Source organism: Anabrus simplex, chromosome 2, assembly GCF_040414725.1.
Source record: "Anabrus simplex isolate iqAnaSimp1 chromosome 2, ASM4041472v1, whole genome shotgun sequence".
Lineage (NCBI taxonomy): Eukaryota > Metazoa > Arthropoda > Insecta > Orthoptera > Tettigoniidae > Anabrus > Anabrus simplex.
The window spans coordinates 976,078,713-976,105,066 of record NC_090266.1 but is presented as its reverse complement, the minus strand read 5'-3'; the positions used below and the strand labels follow the sequence as shown (position 1 = coordinate 976,105,066).

The 26,354-nt window shown below is 39.6% G+C and overlaps 1 protein-coding gene across 3 annotated transcripts in view; it reads left to right on the top strand.

The window, feature by feature from the left end:
• Positions 1–26,354, top strand: part of Iml1 (GATOR complex protein Iml1) — a 724,094-nt gene that overhangs the window by 144,326 nt on the left and 553,414 nt on the right. For all 3 annotated transcript variants that reach the window (XM_067141784.2, XM_067141783.2, XM_067141785.2), the window contains exons 6-7: positions 5,834–5,976; positions 22,927–23,114. In XM_067141784.2, the coding sequence (XP_066997885.1) occupies positions 5,834–5,976; positions 22,927–23,114 (331 nt within the window). The remainder of the gene's footprint in view (positions 1–5,833; positions 5,977–22,926; positions 23,115–26,354) is intronic.

Sequence of the window (26,354 nt, the reverse complement as noted above, 5' to 3'; positions counted from 1 at the left end):
ACCAAGAGATTCAAATAAATGTTTGACTTGTTTAGCACAGATTATTCCTGATTCTAGGACTCCTTGCGCCCTTTTCTGATTAAACCTAATCACCCTTGGCGTATCTAAATCTTCATGCGTTGATTTTTTTCCTATTTCAAATTGCTTCCTTCCGTAAGTTATTCCATATTATAGTGCTAGTTTATTAACAGTACCACATTTTTCTAATTGGTCAGTTATTTCCAGTATTTGTTCAATATTAAGAACTTTCTTTTATGCTTGATTTCTGACATTTTCACTCTCACATTCACTATGAACAATACAAAATTCTGCAACAGACTAGTAATAATGCGACTGGAACACACACAGTACTATGTTGCGTTCCTTGCGGTGGAAGATGGCATTTATGGAGTCTTACCGCAGTTCAGAAGTGTACAAAACATCATGTGGAGGAAAAAAAAAATGTTCCAGGGTTAATCTGCACCCAGATAATCGAGAGTTGAGTGCAGTTTCTTTTTATGTTCAGATCATCTATTTCAAGAGTGAACAGTTCTCAGCATTTCTTCAGCAACCATCTTCTTTCATATTCTTTTTGTATCCTCCTCCTCTCCTTCATCCTTTGATGTTTTCTATTTTGCCTACAGTGTCTTCTTTCTCTTCACATTCAACTTTCACTTTGTAATGGTGTCTCTAAACTTTCCTGATGCTCTACCATTTACACTTTCTGAACCACTTCAAGATCTACTCTTAAAATTCTTCCATCGTTTCCAATCTCTGTTCTTGGTGTTAGGTGTTTTATTTCCTTCACAAACTCTTACTGTATGACTTTATCCCTCCATATGCATTCTCTTATTATGCTTTATATTTTTCTTGGAATTCTGCAGTCCTACATACTTTTGCCTTTGCTACTACTGATACCACCAAAAGCTCTCTTAGGTTTATGGTGAGGATTTTGTGTTCTTTCTTTCTTTTTCTGTTAGAATTGCTCAAGGTTTCTGTCTCCCCATTTATATTCTATTGACTATTTATCTTCTTAAACCATATATTCATCATCAGCTGGTCTCTCTGGCCAAAAATCAAATACCATATCCCCTTTTTGATTCTTACTGCCATACCTGTAATCTCCCCAGATCTCTTTCTTTTCTCTTCCTTTCATCATTGGTACATTTATATTCCCAATAATTATTACTTCCTTATGTTGTATATCATAATCATTAATTCTTAATCTGGCCATACATACTATTGCAAATCCTGCCATTGTTGCTGCAGCACCATCTGGTGAAATAGAGGAAAATCTCTTCTGTAAACAGTCCGCATCACACTCCAGAGTGATTATTTTGCAAACAGTGTATCATGGAAAGAGGTCACTTATGAAAATTGCGTCACAAAAATAGCAATGCACAAGGTAGAAAGAAAGCATTCAGATATCATTAATGTCTTTAAAAAGCTTGATTTCAGCAGAAGTTTGTCTCTCAAAGAATCAAATGCTTGAGTGAGACCAAGAATATGTCTGCCCGCCCCTGATTGGACTATCTGAAGTCTAATAGGACACCACAGCTCACAATGCCATTAACAAATAATTCACCAAAATCCTGTGTGGAAATGAAAGGTAATTCCAGGAGAGGTGAATGTTTAGAGATGAACGATGTTCAGAGTGCATAGTAATGGTTTTGGTCTGGAATCACGTCATCACAGCACTTCTAACAATATGGTTGAAGAAGCACAGCTGGTCAAATACCAAGTCCGCCTTAAGCAGTGTGCGCAAAATGGTCATCCAAAAATCTTCACTGATGAGAAAGTCTTTGCAATGAAAGAACACCTTAACCATCATATTTATTGTGTCTATGCCCCAGATGCATTCACAGTTTGTCAGCAGGTTGCTGAAATAATCCAAAGAGTTCATTATCTGGTATCACAGATAACACTAGCCTGTGAATTTAAACTTTCTGATCGTTGCATAATGTTCAAATAGTGATCTTTTGTATTTCCTGCATGCTGAATCCAGAACTGAAGTCTGTTTTCCTGCATCACATTAGTTTTTTGTTGTTGTTGCAAAATTGAAATTAATATGCAAGACTGTCATGTATATACATTCTATTATCTCATGTAAGAAATAATGTTTATCTTGTTATCTTTATTCTTCTGAACACACTTATATTACACTGTTATATTTATGAACATAACAATTGTATACATAAAGCCAAATGGTCCAACATTTATCACTCATAAGCCTGATAGCATATTGTAGAATTGCAAGTCCACAGTTTCAATTGTATATCTTGACTTATCTTGTTGTTTTCCCTTTTTGAGGTGTAGTTGGATTGTGTCTCTTTAGTAACCAGCAGTAATCTGCCAGCATGTTTTGGTTCAGTTTCCCTTGATATCTGCATTTAATTTCCTTTAGATACTGGTGAAATCTTCCTCCTTGTTCTTCGCTCAGCTTTGCAAGGTTCTCGGGGAATTAATCCAAATGTTAATGTAACGTGCACTTTAAGCTCATATTACAGACTAAATCTTGGAAAGAAACAAACATTCTGTCCACCATTTGTTTGTAATCTGGATTTTTTTGTATTGCCAAGAAAGGTTTTGACTGCATCCCGGAATGCTTTCCATGCCAAATGTTCTGCTGCACATATGGCGTCTTCATAATCAGTATCAGAAAGATTTTTCTGATATCTGGACCTGTGAAGATACCCTCTTTGATTTTGGTATTACTGATGCCAGGGAATCGATGACACAGGTACTGGAAGCATTCTCCTTCATTATTTATAGCCTTAACGAAGTGCTTCATAAGTCCTTGTTTTATATGAAGTGGAGGTAACAGTATGTTGGATTTGTCAACAAGACATTCTTGTTTTATGTTTTTCAAGCCAGCAATCCACTGTCTACGTAGTGACCATTCCTTTTGAATCCAGTGTTGTGACCTTGCACGACTCTCCCACTCTCATGGAAAACAGGGATGTTGTGGAACCTGCTTGTAGACCCATCAGAATGCATATCACTTTAAAATCACCACACAGTTGTCCTTGTGTGCCTGATATTTTACTTTACACAACATCATCACAGAATTTTTGTATGTTTCTCGCACAATAACTGAATGCATAACAGGAATTGATGCAGGCTCATTTTCATTGTGAAGAAGCACACACTTCAAACTACGCTTGGAGGTATCAATAAAAAGTCTCCAGTGAGTGGAGTCGTAATGTGGTACCCCTAGCTTCAGCATAACCTCCAGAGCATTGTTGCAGTAAACCAAAGTTCCCTCGTCACAAAAGAAGGGTGACGCATTCTCTGTACCTATAGTACGTCATTTTTGGTGCCAACATGTTCTTTTCATGGAGTCTAGGGGTACCTCGGCAGATTCCTTCGTAAGACCAAGATCTTGAACTAAGTCATTTAACGCACTTTGCTTGAAAAGTTGGTGCTCATTCCCAGTGACTTCTGGTGAGAAGTCTCAATCAAAGGTAGCACCGGCCATTTCTGCCTCATCTTCAGAAGTGGAGCCATCGTTTAATTGTTATGGATGCTGCAGTATTTGTACATCAGGTCTATGAGAAACAGGTAGAATTGCGAATGAAATATTGCTTGGATACACAATCTTACTTTTGTTCCTGCTTTTAAAACCCTTCACATTCACCGAAGATAAGTAGCATTGAGAACTATGGTCTGTAGGTTCTCACCATACCATTGGTATTCTGAATGGCAGCGCTGTTCACTCACTGTTCACCCACTGGTGTAACTGCTCTACACAGTTCCTACAAACTTTATGAGGTGCCCACGGCTTGTCTTGGTCTCCCAGTTTGATGCCAAAGTACGCACAGTGGGCATTTCTGACAAACTCTGTTATATTGCACCGATGTTTTATCGGCACAAAACTTCCACACATATAGCAGAATATATCTGGACTCTTCATGCAGCCATGACGGAACATGTTGATATAAGTTCAATATAAAGATTAACTCAGTGTGTCACGCACATACAGGGCACTTCCTATTCTCATTAGCAAGCGAAGTATGACCCAGACTGAAGCGCAGAAAGTACTGCAACAGAATGACACTAATCAGCAAAACCTACTGTGTTGTACAGTGTTGTCAGTTCTAAGCTGTGAGTGTGTTTATGCAGGGTTGTCAGATGTCTGCAGGAGTGCGTGTTAATAAATAAATTCAGAAACTTATTCAAAACAACATTTCTCCTAACAAAGTAGCGTATGCAATGGTGTATGTGCATAAAAGAAGGAAGAATAGATTTTTAAACAAATAATATCGGATTTTTAAAGAAATGTGATGTGATGCGGGAAAAATAACACTGGATAGTGCTTCAGGATGCAAAAGCCATCCTGAAAAACTACATAGGATGGCAGCAATGAAACCATCGCAGGACAGTATCATTTGATGGGAAGTTTCTTGTAATAATGGTTTGGACCTTGGAAAAGGTGTCAAAACATCTGCTGAAGTATACCAATACACAGTGCTGTGTTCTGTTGTAAAGCCCTTGAATCAAGTTTTGTTTATGGGTGTGGAATTAGAGTATTCAACAGAACTCTGCACCAGCATACAAAGCCACTACTCAAGAATGGCTGTAAGCAGATGTTCCTGACATCATTTCTGTTGCTGATTGGCCATTTGGGAGTTCATCCTTTGGATTACAAGTTGTAATCATTGCTTGAGGAAATGGTCTTCAAGGAGAGACATCTTAATATTGACATACTAAACAGAGCTTTGAAAACTGCTGTAGCCAGTTTTGCCATGCATATTGTATATTGTAAATTTTGTGTAGTCTTAAATATGGATTTATCGAATGATGTAACGATATTTAAACCACTCAATATGTATTTCTTTGGAGTTGGAGTTTACAAAAGAATATTGTTTTTATGTTAGTAAATTAATGAGTGAAATTGGATTAAATTTGATACAGGCAGACTTATTAAACTTAACAAATAAAGCATTGGTGCTTAATGGAAAATAATATTAAATGGATCAAATTGATTTGTAATATTGATTAATTATTATGGGTTTTGGTTGATCTAGTGAGAGTGAGTGATAAATTTTTATTTTTGAATTGTTATCATTTTTTATATTTGTTATCGCTTTGCCATTTTTCTTTTTCAATAAATTTGTTTCACAAAAAAGTTATCATTCATAATCTTTTTATTATTTTTTTCTCTCATCCTTCCTGCTTAGTAATTTAAGATTAGCTTATACTACTCAAAGATATCACCGGTGATTACTCGTGTACAGCCCTATAATTACAGCCGGCGCCCAATATCATAGGCTGGAAGGGTAGAATATGATACAATTTATGCATGGCCAGGAATATTAAAATCCTGTGTTCAAGAAAAACATGGACATTTTGAATAATATGTCTAAAATTCTTAGTATAAGTATACTTATAAATTGTATTTTTCTTTTCCAATATGTTCTCCAGTAACAGTATCTATGGCCAGGCTAGGTATAGGTGGACTATGATAGCTGAGTGATATTGTTTCTGGCTTTGTACAGAGATGTCGATTAGCCCAACCCTGCCCTATTAAATGGGGGATTTTCGAAATAAAAAATAATGTTCCTTTGACTTGGGGTCCTTATAAACATTAGATCTCTTGGCTAATATCATGTTGTCAGCAGTCGCAAAGAACTGCAAGCTGCTTCCTTTTTTCATTTTCTGTATAGCTGGTTTTTTTTTTTATAGTGCCTGGAATCTGATCGAGTCCTCTCTCCTAAATATACCACTGATATAAATTTCCTTTCCTTCAACTCCCCTCCCTTTCCTTTTTACTTGATCACTTCTTGCATTATAGGCATGAATCCGAGAAAAATGATGTATAAAATCTTTAAGTCACAGTCTGTATCTGTTCTAGAAAAATGGAAGCAATCATGAGGTAACGATAGTGTTGTTCTCTCGCACATTCTACAAGGCAAGTAACTTGGAAGAGTTCCCGTGCTACATGAGAGAATGCCTACAACAGGACTACAAAGGTCGCTTCTATGAAGACTTTTACAGGTTGACTAACAGAGATTTATTTTCCTTGGGTTGATAGTTTTGATTTCTTTTTGTGTTATTTGTTTTTTGTTGTTTTCTTATTTATATATGTTTCTAGGGAACATACTTGCAGATGTATGTTTCTTTTCTACTTGACTTATGTAATGTTGAATCAAAAACTCTCATAAGAATTTAATGGTTTGAAAAGTTTCCTATTTATTATTAAGGACTCATGGGTGGTACTGTATGTTGGACTTGCTCGTGAATGGTACGCTGTTGAAAGAGCTCTGTATTATATTAGTGATATAGTTAACACCTATCAATAGGGTGGATCATGGGTGACTACTTATGAAAACTAAGGTTATTGGACTAGAAAAAAGAACTCTGAGAATGAGAGCAGGTGGAGCATTGTCTAATCCTGTGATGATTAAGAGGGAGATCCTCCAAATGCTACAGTTAAAGGCACTTGAGATGCACAGCAAAGCAGTATATGAATCTCACGGTATAAAGTAAAGGGTAGCTGTGTAGATTCACGAAGATGTGTCTCAAAAGTTTTCAGTCTGTCAAACGCACAATTTCAGTGTAAATATTACACTATAACATACCTGGAAAAAAAAAAAAAAAAAAAAAAAGACATTATTGGACAATAAATAAAAAGTACACACTATTAAACAAAGAATGACACGTTTTGTTCTTAAAAGAACATCATCATATTTTATCAAGTCACATTCAATATTTGGAAATATAAAGTCGTGGAATTCCATTGGTATTCTAGATTCAAATTTAAATTCACATAATTTTTTCTCCCCCCAATTTGCAATTTGAAAATTGCTTTAAAAACAGCAGAAAATTACGCAAGTAAATATGGTAATAGCCAAACGCGCCGAGATCTTGAGACTTTGGCTCTTTATCGTGTATTCACCTGTTACACAGTTAGTACGAGGTCGGGTGACATCACAGTCTTGTACCATGCCAAACTATTACATTCGCCAGGCTGACTGCAGCGTCATTTTTCAAAATGGCAGCTATCACTAATTTAACTGCTCATCAGTATAGTTCACTAAACTTATATGTTGCTTGAGGTTGATGGATTATAACTAGTTCTAACAGTTCATTTTTGTTGAAGTTTTCATCCACAGTTACATTGTGTGTTCGTAGCTAATCACGAATATCAGTTCATTTCTAGTTCATTTTGGTGGCTTATTTGCTAGGACAATGTCTTAAAGAGCGCTGCCCTTTTGGTGCTAAATTTGGTGAACGTCTTTTTTCATTTCATTATTGTAATCACCACTTTTCAATTCCACCGAAAAGGGTTTGTGCTAGATTAACGAGCGTTGGTAGGCATGTTTATACATCTGAAAGATGACGTTGATTTACATTTCCCGCACATCACATTAGCGTGGCCCTAGTAGCAGCCCTATGACTTTGCACATCAGGTTTGCTGTAAATACGGGCTGTACTGTGCGAGTGTTCGTTACCTGTGAGATTGGATGGAGTGACTCTGAGTGGGTCAAGAATGCCTTTACAACGATGAAGAGGCTAGTATCAACACTCACCGTGGTTGAACGATGCCATATAATAGGGCTACATGAAGGTGGATTTTCCTTCCACGCTATTGCAGAACGACTTGGCAGGAATGTCTCCACTGTGCATGTGTGCTGGCGGCAATGGTCACGAGAAGGTATGATCGCAAGAAGACCGGGCCTTGGACGTCCCCATAGCACCACCGAGAGAGAGGACTGCAGCACACACTGACATAACAAACTGTTCGAAATCGGTTACTTGAAGGACAGCTCTGAGCCAGACACACTGTGGCGTGCATTCCACTTACCCCAAACCATCGCCGCCTGCGACTTCAATGGTGTCAAGCAAGAGCTCATTGGAGGATGGAGTGGAGGCCTGTTGTGTTTTCCAATGAAAACCGGTTCTGTCTTGGTGCCAGTGATGGCCATGTGTTAGAAGGAGGCCAGATGAACGCCTGCATTCCACCTGTCTGCGGCGTCAACACACTGGACCTACACTGGGAATTCTGGTCTGGGGAACAATTTCCTATAACAGCAGGAGCACTTTCATGGTTATCCCACACACCCTGACTGCAGATGTGTACGTCCGTCTGGTGATTTGACCTGTTGTGATGCGGTTCATGAACAGCATTTCCAGGGGTGTTTTCCAACAGGATAATGCACGCCCCCATGCCGCTGTTGTAACTCAACAGGCTATACAGATTGTCGACATGTTGCCTTGGCCTGCTCGATCCCCTGATCTGTACCCTATTGAGCGCGTATGGGACATCATTGGACGACAACTCCAGCGTCATCCACAACCAGCATTAACCGTCCCTGTATTGACCAACCAAGTGCAACAGGCATGTAACTCCATCCCTGACATCTGGTACCTTTATCACATTGTCTCAGCAAATAAGCCACCAAGATGAACTTGATATTCGTGATTGGCTAGGGACAAGCAATGTAACTGTGGATGAAAACTTAAACAAAAGTGAACTGTTAGAACTAGTTATAATCCATCAACCTCAACCAACATATAAGTTTAGTGAACTATAGTGATGAGCAGTTGAATTAGTGGTAGCTGCCATTTTGGTGAAATGACGCTGTGGTCAGCCCGGCGAATGTAATAGTTTTGCATGGTACTTGACTGTGATGTTGTCGGACCTCGTACTGACTGTGTAACGGGTGAATACAGGATAAGTAAGTCTCAAAATCTTGGTGCGTTTGTATGAGCTATTCCACCGCGGAAGTTGTGCAGGCAGTGGGCTTTCCTGGGCTACTGTGTCCAATGTGTACTGTGAGTACATAGATTCGGGCAACACCACCATCTTGAGGGTCAGCTGTCTTGGAGTACATCGTGTTGTTGACAGGGGTCACCATCGACTGGCTTGGATGGTAAGAGCAGGTGGACGGGTGGCAGTGAAACAGATTAATCGTGAATTCAGTGCTGGATAAGAACTAAGTGTGAGCAGCCATATCATCCAGATCATCATCCTCGCAATGAGGTAGTGAAGCCACCATCCCACTTGGATACCACTACTCACCGCACGTCACAAGTCACAAAGAATGACACTGGCACAGGAACACCACCATTGAACTCTCAAAGCATACAGAAAGATCGCCTAGACAAATGAGCTGTGGTACCAGTTTATACACGCTGATGGCAGGGTACGAGTGAGTCACCTAGCACTCGAGACAATGGATTTTCTTGTCAGCAGGGTACAGTTCAGGCCAGAGGTGGTTGTATCGTATGGGGACCGTTCACGTTGTATGAAATGGGACCCCTGATACATCTTACAAAACTCTCATCGACGAATGATACAGGAACATGCAGTCAGTCATGTCCAACAATTAGTTCACCTCTAGCACACTGCAGGAGACCTGTACATACAGTAAGACAATGCACTGTCCTGTTGTTCATGAATTGTGCTTCATTGATTAGATGAACAGTCCAAGGATGTGAGGATGCTTGCCTGGCCCCTAAGGTCACCCAACCTCAGTCCTATTGAGCACATCTAGGATGCTGTTGAGAATGATGTGTGCACCGTTGACCCTGCTCCGAACAACCTCTATGCATTATGGGAGGCTGTGCAGTGGTCACGGAGCAGTGTGACTTCCTATGCTTACAGTATCTTGTTGAGTCCCTGTTATGCTGCATTGCCACCACCACCACCACCACCACCACCACCACCACCACCACCACCACCACCACCACCACCACCACCACCACTAGATCTCTGTTGGGCATCTATGGCTGAGTATTTAAATTAATTTTGTTGGTTAAGCACCAGATGTGTCACTCGAAATCTTTTACATTCTGATATGGTACGACATGAAGTGTCAAAAGGACATTTTTCTCGCCCTTTAAAAATCCTCTCGGGTTTGAACCAGTAATCAATGAAGGAATTATTGAAGATAATATATCTATTCAATAAACAATACAGTAATATTCAAATTGTAGATGAACACATTTGAGTCTTCACTAATCGCTTTCACTTCAACATCACTATACTTTTTACTGCCAGACTGAATATGATATGAAATTCTTGATGGCTCCTTCATTGCCCTGATGGTAAAATACAACATGGAATCTATAGCAAATGTCATGAAGGAATAAATCAATATTCTATCGACAGTAAAGCTATGAAATTATGATCATCGGCTATCAGTATTACATGAAACAGCGATGTTGCCTATGGAATATCACAGTAGATTTTCAAGCTTCAGTAGGTGTTATATAATACTATGTTCTTTTACTGTCGAAACTAAAATATGAACTTTGGTTTCCTAAAACAGTCTGTTTGCCAAACTTGTAAAAGTTAAACTACTTACCATTTCAACCAAACTGGTGCAGACTGGCTGAATATCACTACTGGTTCTCTTTGACAGGCAGTTTTATGGTTTGCTATTGTATTGGTAACATTTAATCTTGGGCTAGTTTCTCTAGTTTAAGTTAGTTTAGTACTGTTGAGTATCTTGCAAACAGGCCAAACAAACTTAATGGCATTGCAATCCTTAAGGGCCCTGGCCTACCATGGAACCGCTGTTCAGCTTGGAGGTCTGCAGATTACACGGCGACACTTGGTCAGCGTTTCGAATCATCTTGGACGTTATTCTTGGCTTTTTAGACTGAGGCTGTTATCTAGCCATAGGATATCTCTCAGTTGTATTCACGTAGGATGAGTGAAACTCGAACCAGCCCTCAGATCCAGGTAAAAGTCCCTTGTCTGGCCAGAAATTGAACCCAGGGCCTTTGGAAGAGGGGCAGGCACACTACCCTTAGATCATGAGACAAGAGTTAAGTATCTTTGTTTGTATTAATCACCAGTGTCGTGGAGAAATGTTGGATCCTAATCCAATTTACTTATTGTAATTTCTGTGAATTGGTCTGGAGATTGGTAAGCTCCTAAACATATCGGGTGAGTCTGCTGCAGCTGACTATTTCTGTTGTTAGGCATCCTAACAAATGTCAGTGGTCTTATGGTCAATTCTCCTTTGCTGTATACCACTCTACAGCTGCCTTTAAAGCACTTACTGTGTCATCACAGCAAAGACTTTTACAAAAACATGCATGCGACAGGTATTTACATAATGCATCAAACTGTCATATAGTTATGTAAAAAGTACGTGCTAATTATAATTTTTCGATTGGATATGAAATTAATGCTAAATCGATGGCATACTGATAGAAAATGTTTGAGAGTTTGTGAAGCGGGAAGTAGTCTTACACAAAGTATGCTTTCTGATAAGTTCGAGGTAATAGTCTCTGTGGTGTAATGGGCTAAGTACAGACGTGCTCATGCATGTGCTGTTGGTAAGTGGATTTGAACATTTTTATTCATATTTCAAGATTTTGAGGATCAAATACAAGACCATTTTTGCTACATTCAACCAGTAGCATGCGTGTTTAATGTGTAGTGGCCTGACACTTGGTGTAGCCTTGCAGTGCTGGTCTTTTCTTCGCTATGTATTCAACAGATGGATATGTTGACATGCTCCTCATCTACGGTGAAGCAAGACAGAACGCACAGAAAGCACAGCACCTGTATCACGCAAGATTCCACACAGACGACAACCAATCGCAAATATGATTAGGAGGGTAGAACGATGTTTGTATATAACTTCGTCACTTTCCCAAACAGTTCCTGTTAGAAAGGTGCCAGTTACGTCCAGTCAAACTGATGAGATGGTTTTAGACTTTTTAGAGGGGAATCCTCACACGAGTACCCGGGCTGTAGCACAACAGGCCAACATCAGCCAGTCGCCTGTTGTACAGATCTTGCATTCCAGTTTGTTTCGTCCGTATCACCTACAGCTACATCAAGAGCTCCACAGATAAGATTTCAAAACTCGTTTGATTTCTGTGCGTGGATACTGACACAAGTGGCAAATGATCCTACATTTGTATCTCATATTTAATTTTCGGACAAGTCACGATTTCATACTAATGGCTCTGTGAATCGTCATAATATGCATTACTGGAGTGTTGAAAATCCCCACTGGGTGAGGCAGGCAGCATTTCAGGCACGATGGGGAGTAAATGTCTGGTGTGGTATACTGGGTGATCACTTAATTGGACCATATTTCTTTGAGGATTATTTGACAGGAGCCCGGTACCTACAGTTGCTTCAAGACCAACTACCATTGCTGCTTGAGAATGTACCCCTGGGTGAGCGTGTAACCATGTGGTATCACCACAACGGAGCTCCACCTCATATATCAGCAGATACCTGAATGTTACACACCCTGATCGATGGATAGGAAGAGGAGGACCTCATACTTGGCGTGCTAGATCACCTGATTTGACGCCACTGGATATCTTGAAGGGTGTAGTGTACGCTCAGCAGCCGGAAAATCCTGAAAGCCTTCAAAACCTTATTACAGAAGTCGGTGGATCAGGAACACCTACAATGCTGCAACGAGCTCGAATGTCAGTTCAACGGCGTACTGAAACATGCATTACTGTAGAAGGCCATCTATTCGAACACTTACTGCACTAACAGGCTGTTGCTCAGTCAAGTGGATTCAAACCCCCAACCATTTTGTCCTTGTCAAGCCATGCTTATAAAACAACCATGTAAGCAGCCCTGATGGCCTAGAACAGTGCCTAAATAAATAAATAAATAAATAAATAAATAAATAAATAAATAAATAAATAAATAAATATCCACCTCTGTGGTTTAGTGGTTAGTTTGATTAGCCATGAACCCCAGAGGCCCGGCTTCGATTCCCAGCTCTGCCACGAAATTTGAAAAGTGGTAACAAGGGATGGAACAGGGTCCACTCAGCTTCGGGAGGTCAACTGAGCAGAGGGGTCTTCGATTCCCTCCTCAGCCATCCTTGAACTGGTTTTCTGTGATTTCCCACTTCTCCTCCAGGTACCTAACTTAAGGCCACAGCCGCTTCGTTCCCACTTCCTTGTCTATCCCTTCTGATATTCCCAACCTCCCACAAGGCCCCTATTCAGCATAGCAGATGAGGCTGCCTGGGCGAGGCACTGGTCCTCCTTCCCAGTTGTATCCCACACCCAAAATCTTGTGCTCAAACCCTGGGGGGAAATTTGATTAAGAAATAAATAAATTAATAAATAAACCACGACGTGAGGGCATTCGGATACGTTGGTTTGTAGACGTTTCTCGAAGTACAAAATGCGAATAGAATTATCAGGCCCAAGTGGGATTTGAACTCACCTACCAAACGCAGTTGTATTAGCAGCAACCCACTTAACATATGACACCACGGCAACTCCAGCAAGTGGCTTACTGGAAAGCCTATGAGCTGAACAGCTGCTTCACAAATAACAATATAATTAGTAAATTCAATACTATAATATGTAATATTCTAAATTACATTAATTAGGGCCTAGTTTCGGCCAGGGCTGGCCATTTTCAGCCTTAATGTGTAAAACACCTAATAACTAAACAAATGTACATGCACACAATTGACATAAAACAAATGAAAACAAATATATACAAAGTGACGTTAAAAACTGGGATGGAATTATGAATAAATTTGAAAATGAACTAGGTTCTAACATCTTGAGTATGTTCATCATTGAGAATAATTTCAAGTTTTAATTTATATACACATAACTGTTAGTTCTAATACTGCTTATCATTAATATTTCAGTAGTAAATGGGAACTGGTAAATGTTGATCCTGTAGTTTGTCATCAAATCTATTTGTGTGGTGTTAGCTATATGTAATCCATTGGACACCGCTGTAAATAACCACTAGCTGACGGGGAACTGTTAGATGTTGTTTCATCCTCAATCAAAGTAATAAATGAGATGCTCTCATGGTGCTTGTTAAATCTTGCTGAAATGTTGTTGGACATTGTCAGGACAGCACATGAAGATGTGGTTACACAGATACATTGTGTCTGGTATAAAATTTTTGCAATTCATTGCGGTGCCCATGAAGTTAACCTGATAAATTAGATAAAATTAAATTAATGAATTGAATGAGAGAATGTGTTAGTTAGATGGCATAGGTTATATGAGACTTACCTCTCAATACAGCATGAGGTGTGTGGTCTATTGTTGAGTGTGCTTCAGACTAACTGTTGTGAGATTCAAATGAAAAGGAAGGAGAAGGGAGGGGAAGGTCCTGAAGGAAAGGGGGTTGGGAAAGGGGGTGGGGGGGAGGGGGGTTTAAGGTGGGGCTGAAGGATGTGGGAAAAAGGATGGCTGTTGAGGAAAGGTGCTGTGAATATTATAAAAAACTGAATTATGACTTGTTGGTTTGACATTGCTGAAAATGGGAATTAGAAGGACAAAAAGGATATTTGGTTTTTCTGAAATTTCATTAAGATTATGATTTGGGTTGAAATATTGATCTAAATGTATGAAGCAGCTTTCGGTAATGTTAAGGAGGAGTCCTTTATTGATGATTTTGAGAATTTCCATATCTTGTTTTATGTCTGTGAATTTGTGCTTATAGTCTTGCATATGCTGTCCTACAGCTGAAAATTTATTTTATTTCAGGGCATTGACAATAGATTATCTATTGAATTATCGAAGTTTATAACCTATGCTTCACAAATGCACGTATGTTTTCTATCAGTATGCCATCACTTTTAGTGTTCATTTCATACCCTACTGAAAGCTTATAATTGGCATGTCTTTTTTACGTAACCATATGACAGTTTGATGCATACCTGTTGCATAAGATACATGTTTTTGCAAAGAGGTTGGTGCAGTAAGTTATTAAAAGTGATTATTGCTTGGTGTACGGCAAAGGAGAATCGACCATGATGCCATCAGTGACGTTCGTTGGGATGCATAACAACAGAAAAAGTCAGGCGCAGCTGACTCACCCAGTATATTTTTAACTGAACCTGAAAATTCAGAACTCTAAATGTAAGTTCTTTTACGGGAAAGGACCAGTTGCCCATAGGCTTCCATTGAAGAGCTCGTTTGTAACATCATGTCGTAATCACAAGGACGCACTCAGGAGATGCTGTTGGTTGTGTACACTGTTTTATTTACAAATTATATACACATTATACTCACACATTAATAAACCACCATTTGGAACAACACATTTGACTGCTTCATTAGCGTGTCAACCAACTACCAACACAACAAAATCACAACATGAATTCACACACTGAATTTGACTAATGACTTTCGCTAACAACTCCACTCAACTCAAGACTGTCTATTTATATACCTTGCCTGGCCGGGCTTCTAGAAAAGTTTGACACAACATGCTTTCTCGTATTTTCTCAAGTCTCCAATAATCTATCTACAAATGGACAGAACATTCTGTAAAACTCTAGTGACAAAGGTGCGTTGTTCTAGACTATTACCCAGTGTTGCACAACATTACATTGGATTTATACATCATATTTACAGGTAATAATATATAATATTAATTATGTGTTCTTACATTAAATAGAGTCGTATTAATATATATACATCAGACATATCGTGACATAACCTCATATGTATTGTTACACAAGACAGATCATACAACACACAAATAATAAATGATACGACTACAATTTATACCAAATAAAGTCCATATTGACATCCTATCATACATAACTAAGTAGATAATAATAATAATAATAATAATAATAATAATAATAATAATAGACGTAAACAATTTCATAGCCACCTCACAAGTAATAATAATAATAATAATAATAATAATAATAATAATAATAATAATAATGTCCACGCACTTTATGAGACCTTTACATAAAAAGAAAACTTGGAGATCACCTAACTCATTACTAGGGGAATTCCAGATTGACCCTGTTGCTATTTCCATAAGGAATATCCCTTTCAGACCTGAAAGAAAACTGGCGGTGTGAATTTTTGTTTGTACGTCAAAAACAGACTAAAATGCTCTTAAGTACATATATGTTTAGTTTATTCTACAAAATAAAAATTAACATCTGAAAAAAACCACCCGCACAATTGTGCGTGTCAGAACTTAATTCACTACTTACAAAAAAGAAAAATTACCTCAATGCATGTGAATATACATATGTACATGATCAAATGTTCTATTTTACAGTGGAGAATAATTTTAAAAAATTAAATCTTTGTTCAAACACAAGTAAACGTTACATTTTCTACATTGAGGAAGAGTTTTGCTTTTACTGCCCTTTTGGCAGCAGCAACTTGTCGTCAGACCTGAAAGAAATCTGGAGGTGTCAAAACGTCAAAAACTTACTAAAATGCTCTCAAATACATGTTTTTACAGTTTATTTTACAAAATAAGAACTATCGGCTGAAAAACAGAACCCACACAATTGTGCGTGTCAGGACTTCATTCATTACTTGCAAAAAATTAAAAATTAAAAAAATTCTACTCAGTATATGTGAATATGCACATGTACATGATCAAATGTTCTATTTTACAATGTGGAACGATTTTAAACAATTAAAATCTTATACATTACATTTCTCATGTAGAGTACGAGTTTTGCTTTCACAGTCCTTTTTGTGACAGCACCCAGCACTCCAGCATGCATTGCCTGTAAGGAAACCTAGCCCGCACATATGTGCGTATCAACATTCAAAACCTCATGGTATTACGTATGATGTTGTAAGTTCACAATTTACGTTTGCTACACAATTTACACACTTCATTGATTATATTCTTATATTCAGTAAAGCTTCCAGATTAATATGAATGCAATAAATAAATACTTACTTTAGGCATTACTGCTTCCCGCCATATTGCTAATGAACTGTATTTTTAAACTCTTCTTCCTGCCCCCTGGTGGTCAAGTACTAAATAAAAACAGCTAAAGTTCATGCTACATGTCCCTCACAAGTACTGTAGTCCAGTCTAGCACCAAGAAAACATCAAATAAGCTCAGACATAATAAAATACGAACCCGCACAATTGTGCGTACACGGTCTGAAAGGGATATGCTTGAGATTCAGAATGTTAAAGTACGGAATGAAGTTATCGATTCGGATCACTACCTTACGCAAATCAAGGTTAGTTTTCAACCAAACAGGTCCTGACCTAAAGGCAACCGATTTCCAAGGGTGGATCCGGACTGCCTGAGGAAGAACGCTGACATTTTCGTACGTGACATACACAATCAAGATCCCAAGGTGTGGCCAGACATTCGCAACATATTACAGTCATCAGCATTGAAATTCGGACAGCCACCCAGGAAACGTAAACACAGATGATGGAACACAACCTGTGATGAAGCTATCAATGACAGAATCAAAGCATGGAATCAATGGAATGGACACTGAACAGTCAACAGATAGGAGAATTTTCTGAAGACTCAAAAACTGACCTCAAAAACAATTCGCCGTGAAAAACGTACATACGAGAAAAACAGACTTGCAGGGAGAGAGCAGAATTTCCAGAAAAACAACACTCGGAATTTTTTACAAGACATTCCGTGAGGACTTATCAGGGTACAAACCACCAACATTAAGTTTTTATCAACCTAACGGATAACTAGAGACAAACAGTAAGGAGAACGGTAAGATACTGGCTTACTATTTCCAAAATCTACTGAACTACGATCCACCAACTGAAAGACTACATTTTGAGAAACCTCCACCAAACCCAGACTCACAGCCCCCAACAACTCAAGAAATAAAACAGATAATCCAATCGCTCAAAAATAATAAAGCCCCTGGGAACGATGGCATAACTGCAGAGATGTTGAAAATAGGAAGAGATGACCTCATCAGAAGAATTCATACACACTTAACAGAAATATGGGAGACAGTGATGATTCCAAAGGACTGGGAAGATGCCATTATCCATCCCTTACATAAGAAAGGTGATCGAACGGACCCCAACAACTACAGAGGCAAACAGATCATTTGATTGGTGAATACCAAGCAGGCTTCAGAAAAGGTAGATAGTGTTCTGAGCAAATTTGGAGTCTGAAGACGATATTAAGGACACGTCACAGTACCACCACATTTGTCACCTTTGTGGACTTTAAGAAGGCGTATGACTCTATCGATGGACAAACTGTTATGGATATCCTAGGAGAGCTAAGTGTTGACAAGAAGACCACAGTATTAATCCGCCAGACTCTCACAGACACCACATCTCGAGTGAAGTTTCTAGGTTAACTGTCAGAGCCTTTTGAAGTACATACAGGAGTTCAACAAGGAGATGGCCTCTCCCCAATCCTTTTTAAGTGTTAGACAAAGTCATCAAGGAATGGGGAAAAGAAATCGAAGGTATAAGCATTCGTACTCAGGGACAAAGAATTAACGTGAAGTGCCTAGCTTTTGCTGATGATCTAGCTATCTTTACCAAGACTAGTGAAAAACCCAGGTATGCCATAGAGAAGTTACATGAGATAGCATCAAAAACAGGCCTCCAAATATCGTATGAGAAGACGCATATCGTGGCTAATAGACACCAATATACAAAGATACCCCACTCCAGACAAATTATGGAATAATCACACAGGACCCTTCCTTCGAATATCTAGGAGAAATCATTGTACTATCCGGATTGGACAGGAAAGCTAATTTAGAAAGAGCCACCAAACTCTTGAAAGCATACCGAATAACATGGAGTCACTACAATAAAAGAGTGAGGTCACGAAATGCTAAACTTTGGCATTACAAGACTGTTGTTCTTCCAGAAGCTTTGTATGCCTCAGAAACCACATCTCTAGGAGGTCACTCTAAAATTGATGAAATTGAAAAACAAGAACGAAAAATTCTTAGGAAAATATATGGCCCCGTTCATGTAAATGTAATATGAATCAAAAGGAAAACTGTGGATTTGTACAAAGCAATCAACAAGTTCACCACTACTGTAGGCAGGAGACAAATGAAATTCTATGGCCACATCTGTATAATGGATGGCACTAGATATGCAAAAAAGAACTGCTTGGTATAATTAACTCAAGGTAGGTCAAAATCAGCTGGTTAAAGGAAATAAAGCAGGACTTAAAATAAATGAACATCACAGAAGATACCATCAGGAATCGCAAGGCTTTTGGTACTCTGGTTGCAAAGCACATGTTCACGGAAAAGGCTAAAAGAACCACAGGGAAACAATGGACGGAAGAACACAATAAACAGCATAGTGAGTTCATGAAGAGATTTTGGGAGAAGGAAAACCATCATGAAGCTAACAAGTTCCAACCCGCTCTGTAAACCGGTATAACGAAGAAATAACAGTAATAATAGCAATACCTACTAGTCATGCTCGATATTCTCACTATTTACCCATGGGTTTAGAGAATTGTTTCCAAATTATACGAGTCCATTACACACTTGCATCAATATCCCCCCTATAACTTGAAACAATTTCAAAAGTCTGTCACACTCGACTTTGCCTTGGTCGTAGATTATATCTTCTCACTTCCTCAATGTCACTGGATGTGCTCTCCTCATCGTGCCGTGTCGGGGGTCAGTGTTGCCTCGCCGCCAGCCTCCTCCTTGGTGGTAGTCGATGCGTTCTCTTCCTCATGACCAGATTGTGCCATGTCATCAGTAGTCTCTCCTCCAGGTGGACCCATGACAGTATCCGGCTTACTCTGTATGCGCAGTGGTTGGTTGACTCGCCACAATTCTGTTGCATGGACCTTGATAGGAGGGTTGGTCTTTAGTAAGTAGACACCATGGCCCAGCTGCTTGTCGACCTCGATGGGACCAACCCGCTTAGGTGTGAGAATTGCGTGAAACCCTCCAATCTTATTACTGACTGGGAGGTTACATCGCAGTACTTGTTGGCCTGGTTGGAAGATCTGGGTCTCTTCGACATCTTGAGCCTTGACCTGGGTAAGGGATCTCTTCTCAGCCAAAGCTTGCTTTTCCTTGATGTCCTGCTGCTGCTTATGATGCAACCCTGTTAGCGAAACAGTCGCATCATCTTGACCAGAAGAGGGTGTTGGACAATTCGCCCAATCCCTGGTGCCGTATAGCTGTCGGCCAAGGAACAGCTCCACTGGGGAATAGCCACTGTTGATGCGTTGTTGCAGGGCAAAGCGTGACTGCGGTATCTGACGGTCCCACAGTCAATGTTCCTTGTGTATTAGGTGGACCCGTAGCAACCTTTTTAGTTCCTGGTTCCATCATTCCGTTGGATCTGCCCTTGGGTTGTAGATAGGGGTGGTCCAGTGCTCCACACCCCATTCAGTCGTCATTTGCTGCCACTTCCTTGATGTGAACTGACTCCCGTTGTCTGACAGAATACACCGTGGATAACCTTAGTGGCTGAATACTGGTGATGCATCCCATCATGGCTACTGGTATCGGAAAGGCATCAATCCATCTTGTGAAGAGGTCGGTGATTACTAGGAGTCCTGTTTTACTCCTTGGTGTTCTAGGGTAAGAATCCATCCAGTCCAGGGCTATGAAACTCAGGGGCGCTGCGGCTGCCTTCCTCACTGACAGGAATAGGCCTTCCTGTTGCTCGCCTTGGTGCAGGCGCTTCCACATAGTCAAGGATGTCTTTCCACATGTTGACCCAGAAGAATCTTCGTCGGATAGATTGATATGTCTCTTCACCCCCTGGATATCCGGCTTCAGTGCGGTCATGGAAATTCTCGAGGATGTCTGTTGTATGGTCTAGGGATCACCACTACTGCAGGCATGTCGGAGAGGTGAGATCTGTACAGTAAGAGTCCTTCATCAACCCGGAAATTGTTGTAGCACATGTTGAATTCCTTCGGGATGAGTCGACTATCGGTGTTCTGTCTCCTAATCTACTGCAACGCTCCCGGTCTAGCCCAACCCGACCCTCAACGGAAGATGTGCCTGCAGGGCTTGTCTTGTTCTTGCCATTGCTTGATTACTCCCGGATCAAGTTCCTTCTTGATGATCATAAGAACAGGTTTATTGGGTTCACTCTGGTGGGTTTTTTTTTCTTTTCGAAACTCCCTCCCGACAACGGTGCTCCTAGCTTCAGTTTCCATCGCCGGATGGCTAGATTAACTATCTGCTCCTATGTTCGTCGGTCCTGGGACTTGACACACATCGAAATCAAATTCTGCGATTAACAGAGCCCATCGCATCAGTTTAGATTTTGAGCTTAAGGCAGAGTTCGGCCATTTGAGAGCTGAGTTATCGGTGTACAGCTGGAACTTCCTTCCCTCTAAGTGGCCCCTGAATTTGCCCATGGCCCATATCAGGGCTAAGGCTTCCTACTCAGCAGTGCAGTAGCGTTGTTCGGTGAGAGATGACTCTCTGCTGGCACACTTGATTATGTCCCTTTGGCAGTCACTCCTCTCCTGAAATAACACTGCTCCTAAGCTGGAGTCCGTCTGCAGGCACATCTTACGTTGAGGGTCAGGTTGGGCGAGACCAGGAGCGTTGCAAATCGCAGCTGTAATACCTTGGAATGCTGTCTCTTCCTTGCTGGTCTATCGGAATGGGCCGCTGTTATGGAGTTGATTGGTGAGTGGTGTTGCTTCTCTTCAAAGTGCGGCACGAAGCTGCTGTACCATCCACACATGCCAAGGAACTGATGTACTCGTCGCTTGGTCTGCGGGCATTCAGTTTCTTTGGTAACTCGATTCTTCTCTGGTTGCCTTTCTAAACCTTCAGATGTTAGAACATGGCCAAGATATTCTACGCAGGACTGGGCGAATTGGCACTTCTCCAGTTGGCAGGTCAGTCCATGAATTTTCAGTCGTTCCAGCACTTTCTTCAGGTGTACAAGGTGTTCGTGAAAATTCTTGCTGTGGATCAAGATGTCGTCGAGATACACTTGGCAGAATTCTCGAACATATCCTGATAACACCTTATCCATCAGTTGCATGAAGGTTGCAGGAGCATTCTTCAGTCCAGAAGGCATTACTGTAATCTGGTACAATCCTCTCAGCGTCATGAAGGCGGTCAGTGGCCTAGAACCTCCCTCGACCTCCACTTGCCAGTATCCGGATTTGAGATCCAGTATGCTGAAAATCCTAGTTCCACTTACTTGTTTCAGTGAATCTTTCAGGTCAGGCATAGGGTAGGCGTCACTAATGGTCTTCTCGTTCAGCTTGCGAAAATCCATACACAGTCGATACTCCTCAGTCTTCTTCTTCTCCTTCTTCTTCTTCTCCTTCTTCGGTAGGACGATAGGCGAAGCCCAACAGGATGTAGAGGGTTCGATGAGACCCTGCTCTTCCATCTCTTGAATCTTCTGAATGACGAAGTTGCGTTTATTTGGGTTGATTGGATATGGACGTTGCTTGATGGGTGAGGAAGTGCTGCATTCAATGGAGTGCGTTACAGTGGTAGTCTGTCCTATTTTATTGGTGATGACTTCGGAAAAATCCTTTAAGGCGTGTCCTAGCTCCTCTTCTTTACTTGGTTGAAGATGTGTTAACTGGATATCTGCCAGGTCTACGTCGACTTCCACATCATTGCGAGTCCGGAGATTTCCATCATGCCAGGCGACCTTCAGACGTCTGTCTTTTCCCAAAAAGACTTCATGAGCTGCATAGGCTAGGATCACCTTATATTCCATCAAAAAGTCATGCCCTAATATGATGTCAGGTATTAGGTTCTGAATCACTGCAACGTTAACTACAATAGACATGTCCGTAAATTATATACTATTACAGTAAGTACATGTTCTTACATTAAATAGAGTCATATTAATACACATACAGCAGACGTATTGTGACGTAACCTCACGTTTTGTTACACAGTCATATCGCACAACACACAAATAATAAATAATATGACCACGATTTGTACCAAATAAAGTCCGTACTGACAACCTATCGTACATGACTACATAGATAATAATAATAATAATAATAATAATAATAATAATAATAATAATAATAATAATAATAATAATAATAATAATAATAATAATAATAATCAAGCTTGATATTCTCACTATTTACCCATGGGTTTAGAGAATTGTTTCCAAGTTTTACTAGTCCATTACACACTTGCATCAAACGTTGATAGTATTTAGCCTCATGCTATGTAGGATAGTAAAATTCATAAGTTATGTTTCTTTTGTCTGAAGTAGTAACTAGTGTTATTTCATTTTAGAGTTGCTGTGCAGAATGAGCGATATGAAGATTGGACCAACACTCTTGTTCAACTTCGTAGGCTGTTCACAGATTACCAGAAGATTGTGTTAGATTATCATCAAAGACCAGGAGTATCAATTCCGAAAGCTGTCAATTCAACTGCAGCTCAAGGAAATTTTTTGGAAGTGCTCAACATGTCTCTCAATGGTAAATTTTCTGTTTGATTTGAGTTTTTAAATCTGTAGCATTATTGTGTCTCTGATTAAAGTAAAATATACCTTGTATACATGTATGTATGTATGTATGTATGTATGTATGTATGTGAAATAAAAAATACTATGCAGGATGTTCAGATAGTTCCCAGAATCTTAGGACATTTGTGTACAGCATATTTTAGTTTTGGAGTTTGCCAGCATCAATGAAGTCGGTTTGGAAAGAGTATCAGCCTTCCAGTGGATGTTTTTGTTGAATACAAACTCCCATTTATTTCCAATATGGAATAGTTCATTACGTTTGAAAATATTGGGTACAGAGAAAGTATGGATGTCAGGTTCTTTTAGTTTCACTGTTTAAATCTTCAGATTTATTATAAATACTTGGAAAAGAGCATCAGTGTCCTCTGTCCAGTACATTTTCAGATCTGGTTTTTGAATTATTCCGATTACAAACATTAGCCCTAAAAACTTTTTCATCTCATTTACATCGACGGTTTCCATGCCTGAAAAATAGAATATTTAGTGAATGGACGCGGTGCTGCACTAATAACTTGCTCCACGTAAAGGTTTGTATAATGCCATACATATTCGAGGGAATCGTCATTTACAAATAAATTGACGAAAGACTTAATTTCGTTGCTATTTTCGATGTCAACATTTAATCCTACTTGGCCAGTGAACTTGATTGCAGGCAGGCAATAAGACGGATGCATATCGGTTATTTGAAACTGCTGTATTTCACTGTGCCCAGAGCCTGGTATGCATCATCGGAATTGCTTTCACTATCACTGAAATCAGGGATGAGTTCACCTCCAGAATCATCGTTCAGTAGTATGTCTTCAATTTTCTCACTTCGTATAATGTGTTTGTAACTCGTCATGTTATCACGACACAATAACTCACTTCAGTACACACCCTCACAAGAATACCACGAATGGCTTAGGTCCGTGTTTACTTATAGAAAAAAGAAAGAAAGCATTGTTGGAATGTTTGTACCCTCTGTTCAGGTAGTCAGGGTGAGGGACTGTTCATTTATATGCCATGTGGTTTTCAACACGAATTAGACTTCGTACAAATTTAGCCCTAAATTCATAACAACGTTTACATCACGCGCCCTTAAACGCCGTAACTCGGATACAGTCCCACACATAGGCTGCTCTTAAATGCCTTAAGGTTTCTATGGGAGTGAATGTGTTAAGGTAAGCCCAAGCATTTGCCTGGTGTGAAAATGGGAAAACTGGAAAACCATATTTAGGCCTGCTGACTCTGGGATTTGAACCCAACATCTCACGAATGCAAGCTCACAGCTACGCAACCATAACCACAGAGCCAACTCGCTCGATATAAGTTAGTGTTGGAAGATGGAGCAATAGAAAGAGAATACTAGGACAAACATGAAAACTTGAAAGGACAAGGACAATCTCCCCATCATACTCTGCTGTGTTCTACATGTATTTATCTTTTTCTTATATTTCTTCCTTTTTCCTCATTTTATCCACCTTTCTTCTTAGCCTATATTCCTTGCATCAAAATGGAAGATCTGACAAGATGGCTTGCAATGAGTTTTGATGCGTGCCCTTCTGATGAAGCTGGGAAGCAGAAGAGGGCTCTTTGGGGACTGAGAAGATATGCATGCAGAAGAACAGGGATTGATGAGGAGAGAGCCTATCTATTTGAAGATGGAGATTGTCCTTGTTCTCGTGTGTTTTCATGTTTATCCTTTTCTTTTCCTTGTATTGCTTCCTACACTGACTTATCATTGTGTTCATCCTATTATATCTTCCTATTAATGTTTCTATCTTTATATTACTTAATTTGACACATTTTTGTTCCTTTCTAGTACTTACATTTGTGAGTGGATTGATGATTTCATGATGGCCATACACGTACTAGCGAAAGATCCACACGTTTGTTGATGACAAACTTTTCTGAATTTTGAAAATATTCCTGCAGTCTGTTAATATCATAGCTTCAACTATAGACTTGGAAAGGCCTTAACTTCAAGCTGAGTGCTGTTACTAAGTTTGACGACACTCAGATTCTGAAGCAGCTTTATAGGTGCCCCCCACATGTAGGCATACCTTATGAGCCTGCGGTCAAGGAGCTGTGATTGAGTTAAATAGCAGAGATGCCAACTGTTACGATTCAGTCGTAATAATTACGAATCACCCATCATAATTACGCCTTCACGAATCACACACCACAAATTACACTTTTTTTGTTGATTTTAACATGTAAGTGTATGAAGTGTTCAAAAGGATATGCAAGGAATGCCATTACAGCTTGAATTCTCAGAATATTCTTTTCGGATTTCTCAGTCATCATTTAAGCCCCTTCCGTGTCCCTTCTTTAAGAATAATTCGAGTTTTCACACGCCGAACGCAGTGTGTGCTTCCAGTACCGAAAAAATAGGCACCTGTGAAGTAGACAAGTGGTATATCTTGCGGAGTTGTTGTCTTTGTTCGTCACATGATCAGACTTCCATCTGTATTTGCTTCCATGCAAGTATGCAAGTTCTTTTGTCTTTGTTTTGGCAGCAACATGGTGATAAACTCCGTTTCATTGTGAATACTGTGTGCGTTACTGTTGAAGAAGCATTTATTGCGATTTTGCTTGCCAAATTTACATATATTGCTCTTCTAGGATATATGCTAATCGTGTGTTACGAAATGCGAAAGGTTTGAAATAATGAAGTGATTTCATGTGCAGGAAAATATGTGTGATGATGTTACCGTGACTAGTGACGCTAGTAATAAACCAAAAGTAGTTAAAAATTTTAGGAAGGAATACTCGAATGAATAGCCCTGTTTACTGCATTCCTCAAAATATAATTCGCATATGTTTTGTAGTGTGTGTTGCAGCGATTTTTCAGATGCGCATTTTGAGGAAGAACAAGACTGAATTCTGTGCTAATATGAACTCTGAACTTTTAAGTGCTCTGTTAGTGCAGAGGATGCACATGATATCAAAAGAAAAAGCATGTCACCAGTATACGTTTACCAAACAGGAACTACAAGCTGCTAAGGGAACAAGTACAGTAGGTACTCAACAAAAGAAATGATCCTTCAACCTCCACTCAGATGTATATTGCAGTTCACCTGTTACTTTAGCAGGTAAGAATCATACACTCTTCATATGCCAGTCTTTAAATTGTTACATCTGGTGGAATTGTATGTTGTTCATTGATTTTTCAATGATATGTAAGTTAGTAAGATCTTGGGGGAAAATGTCT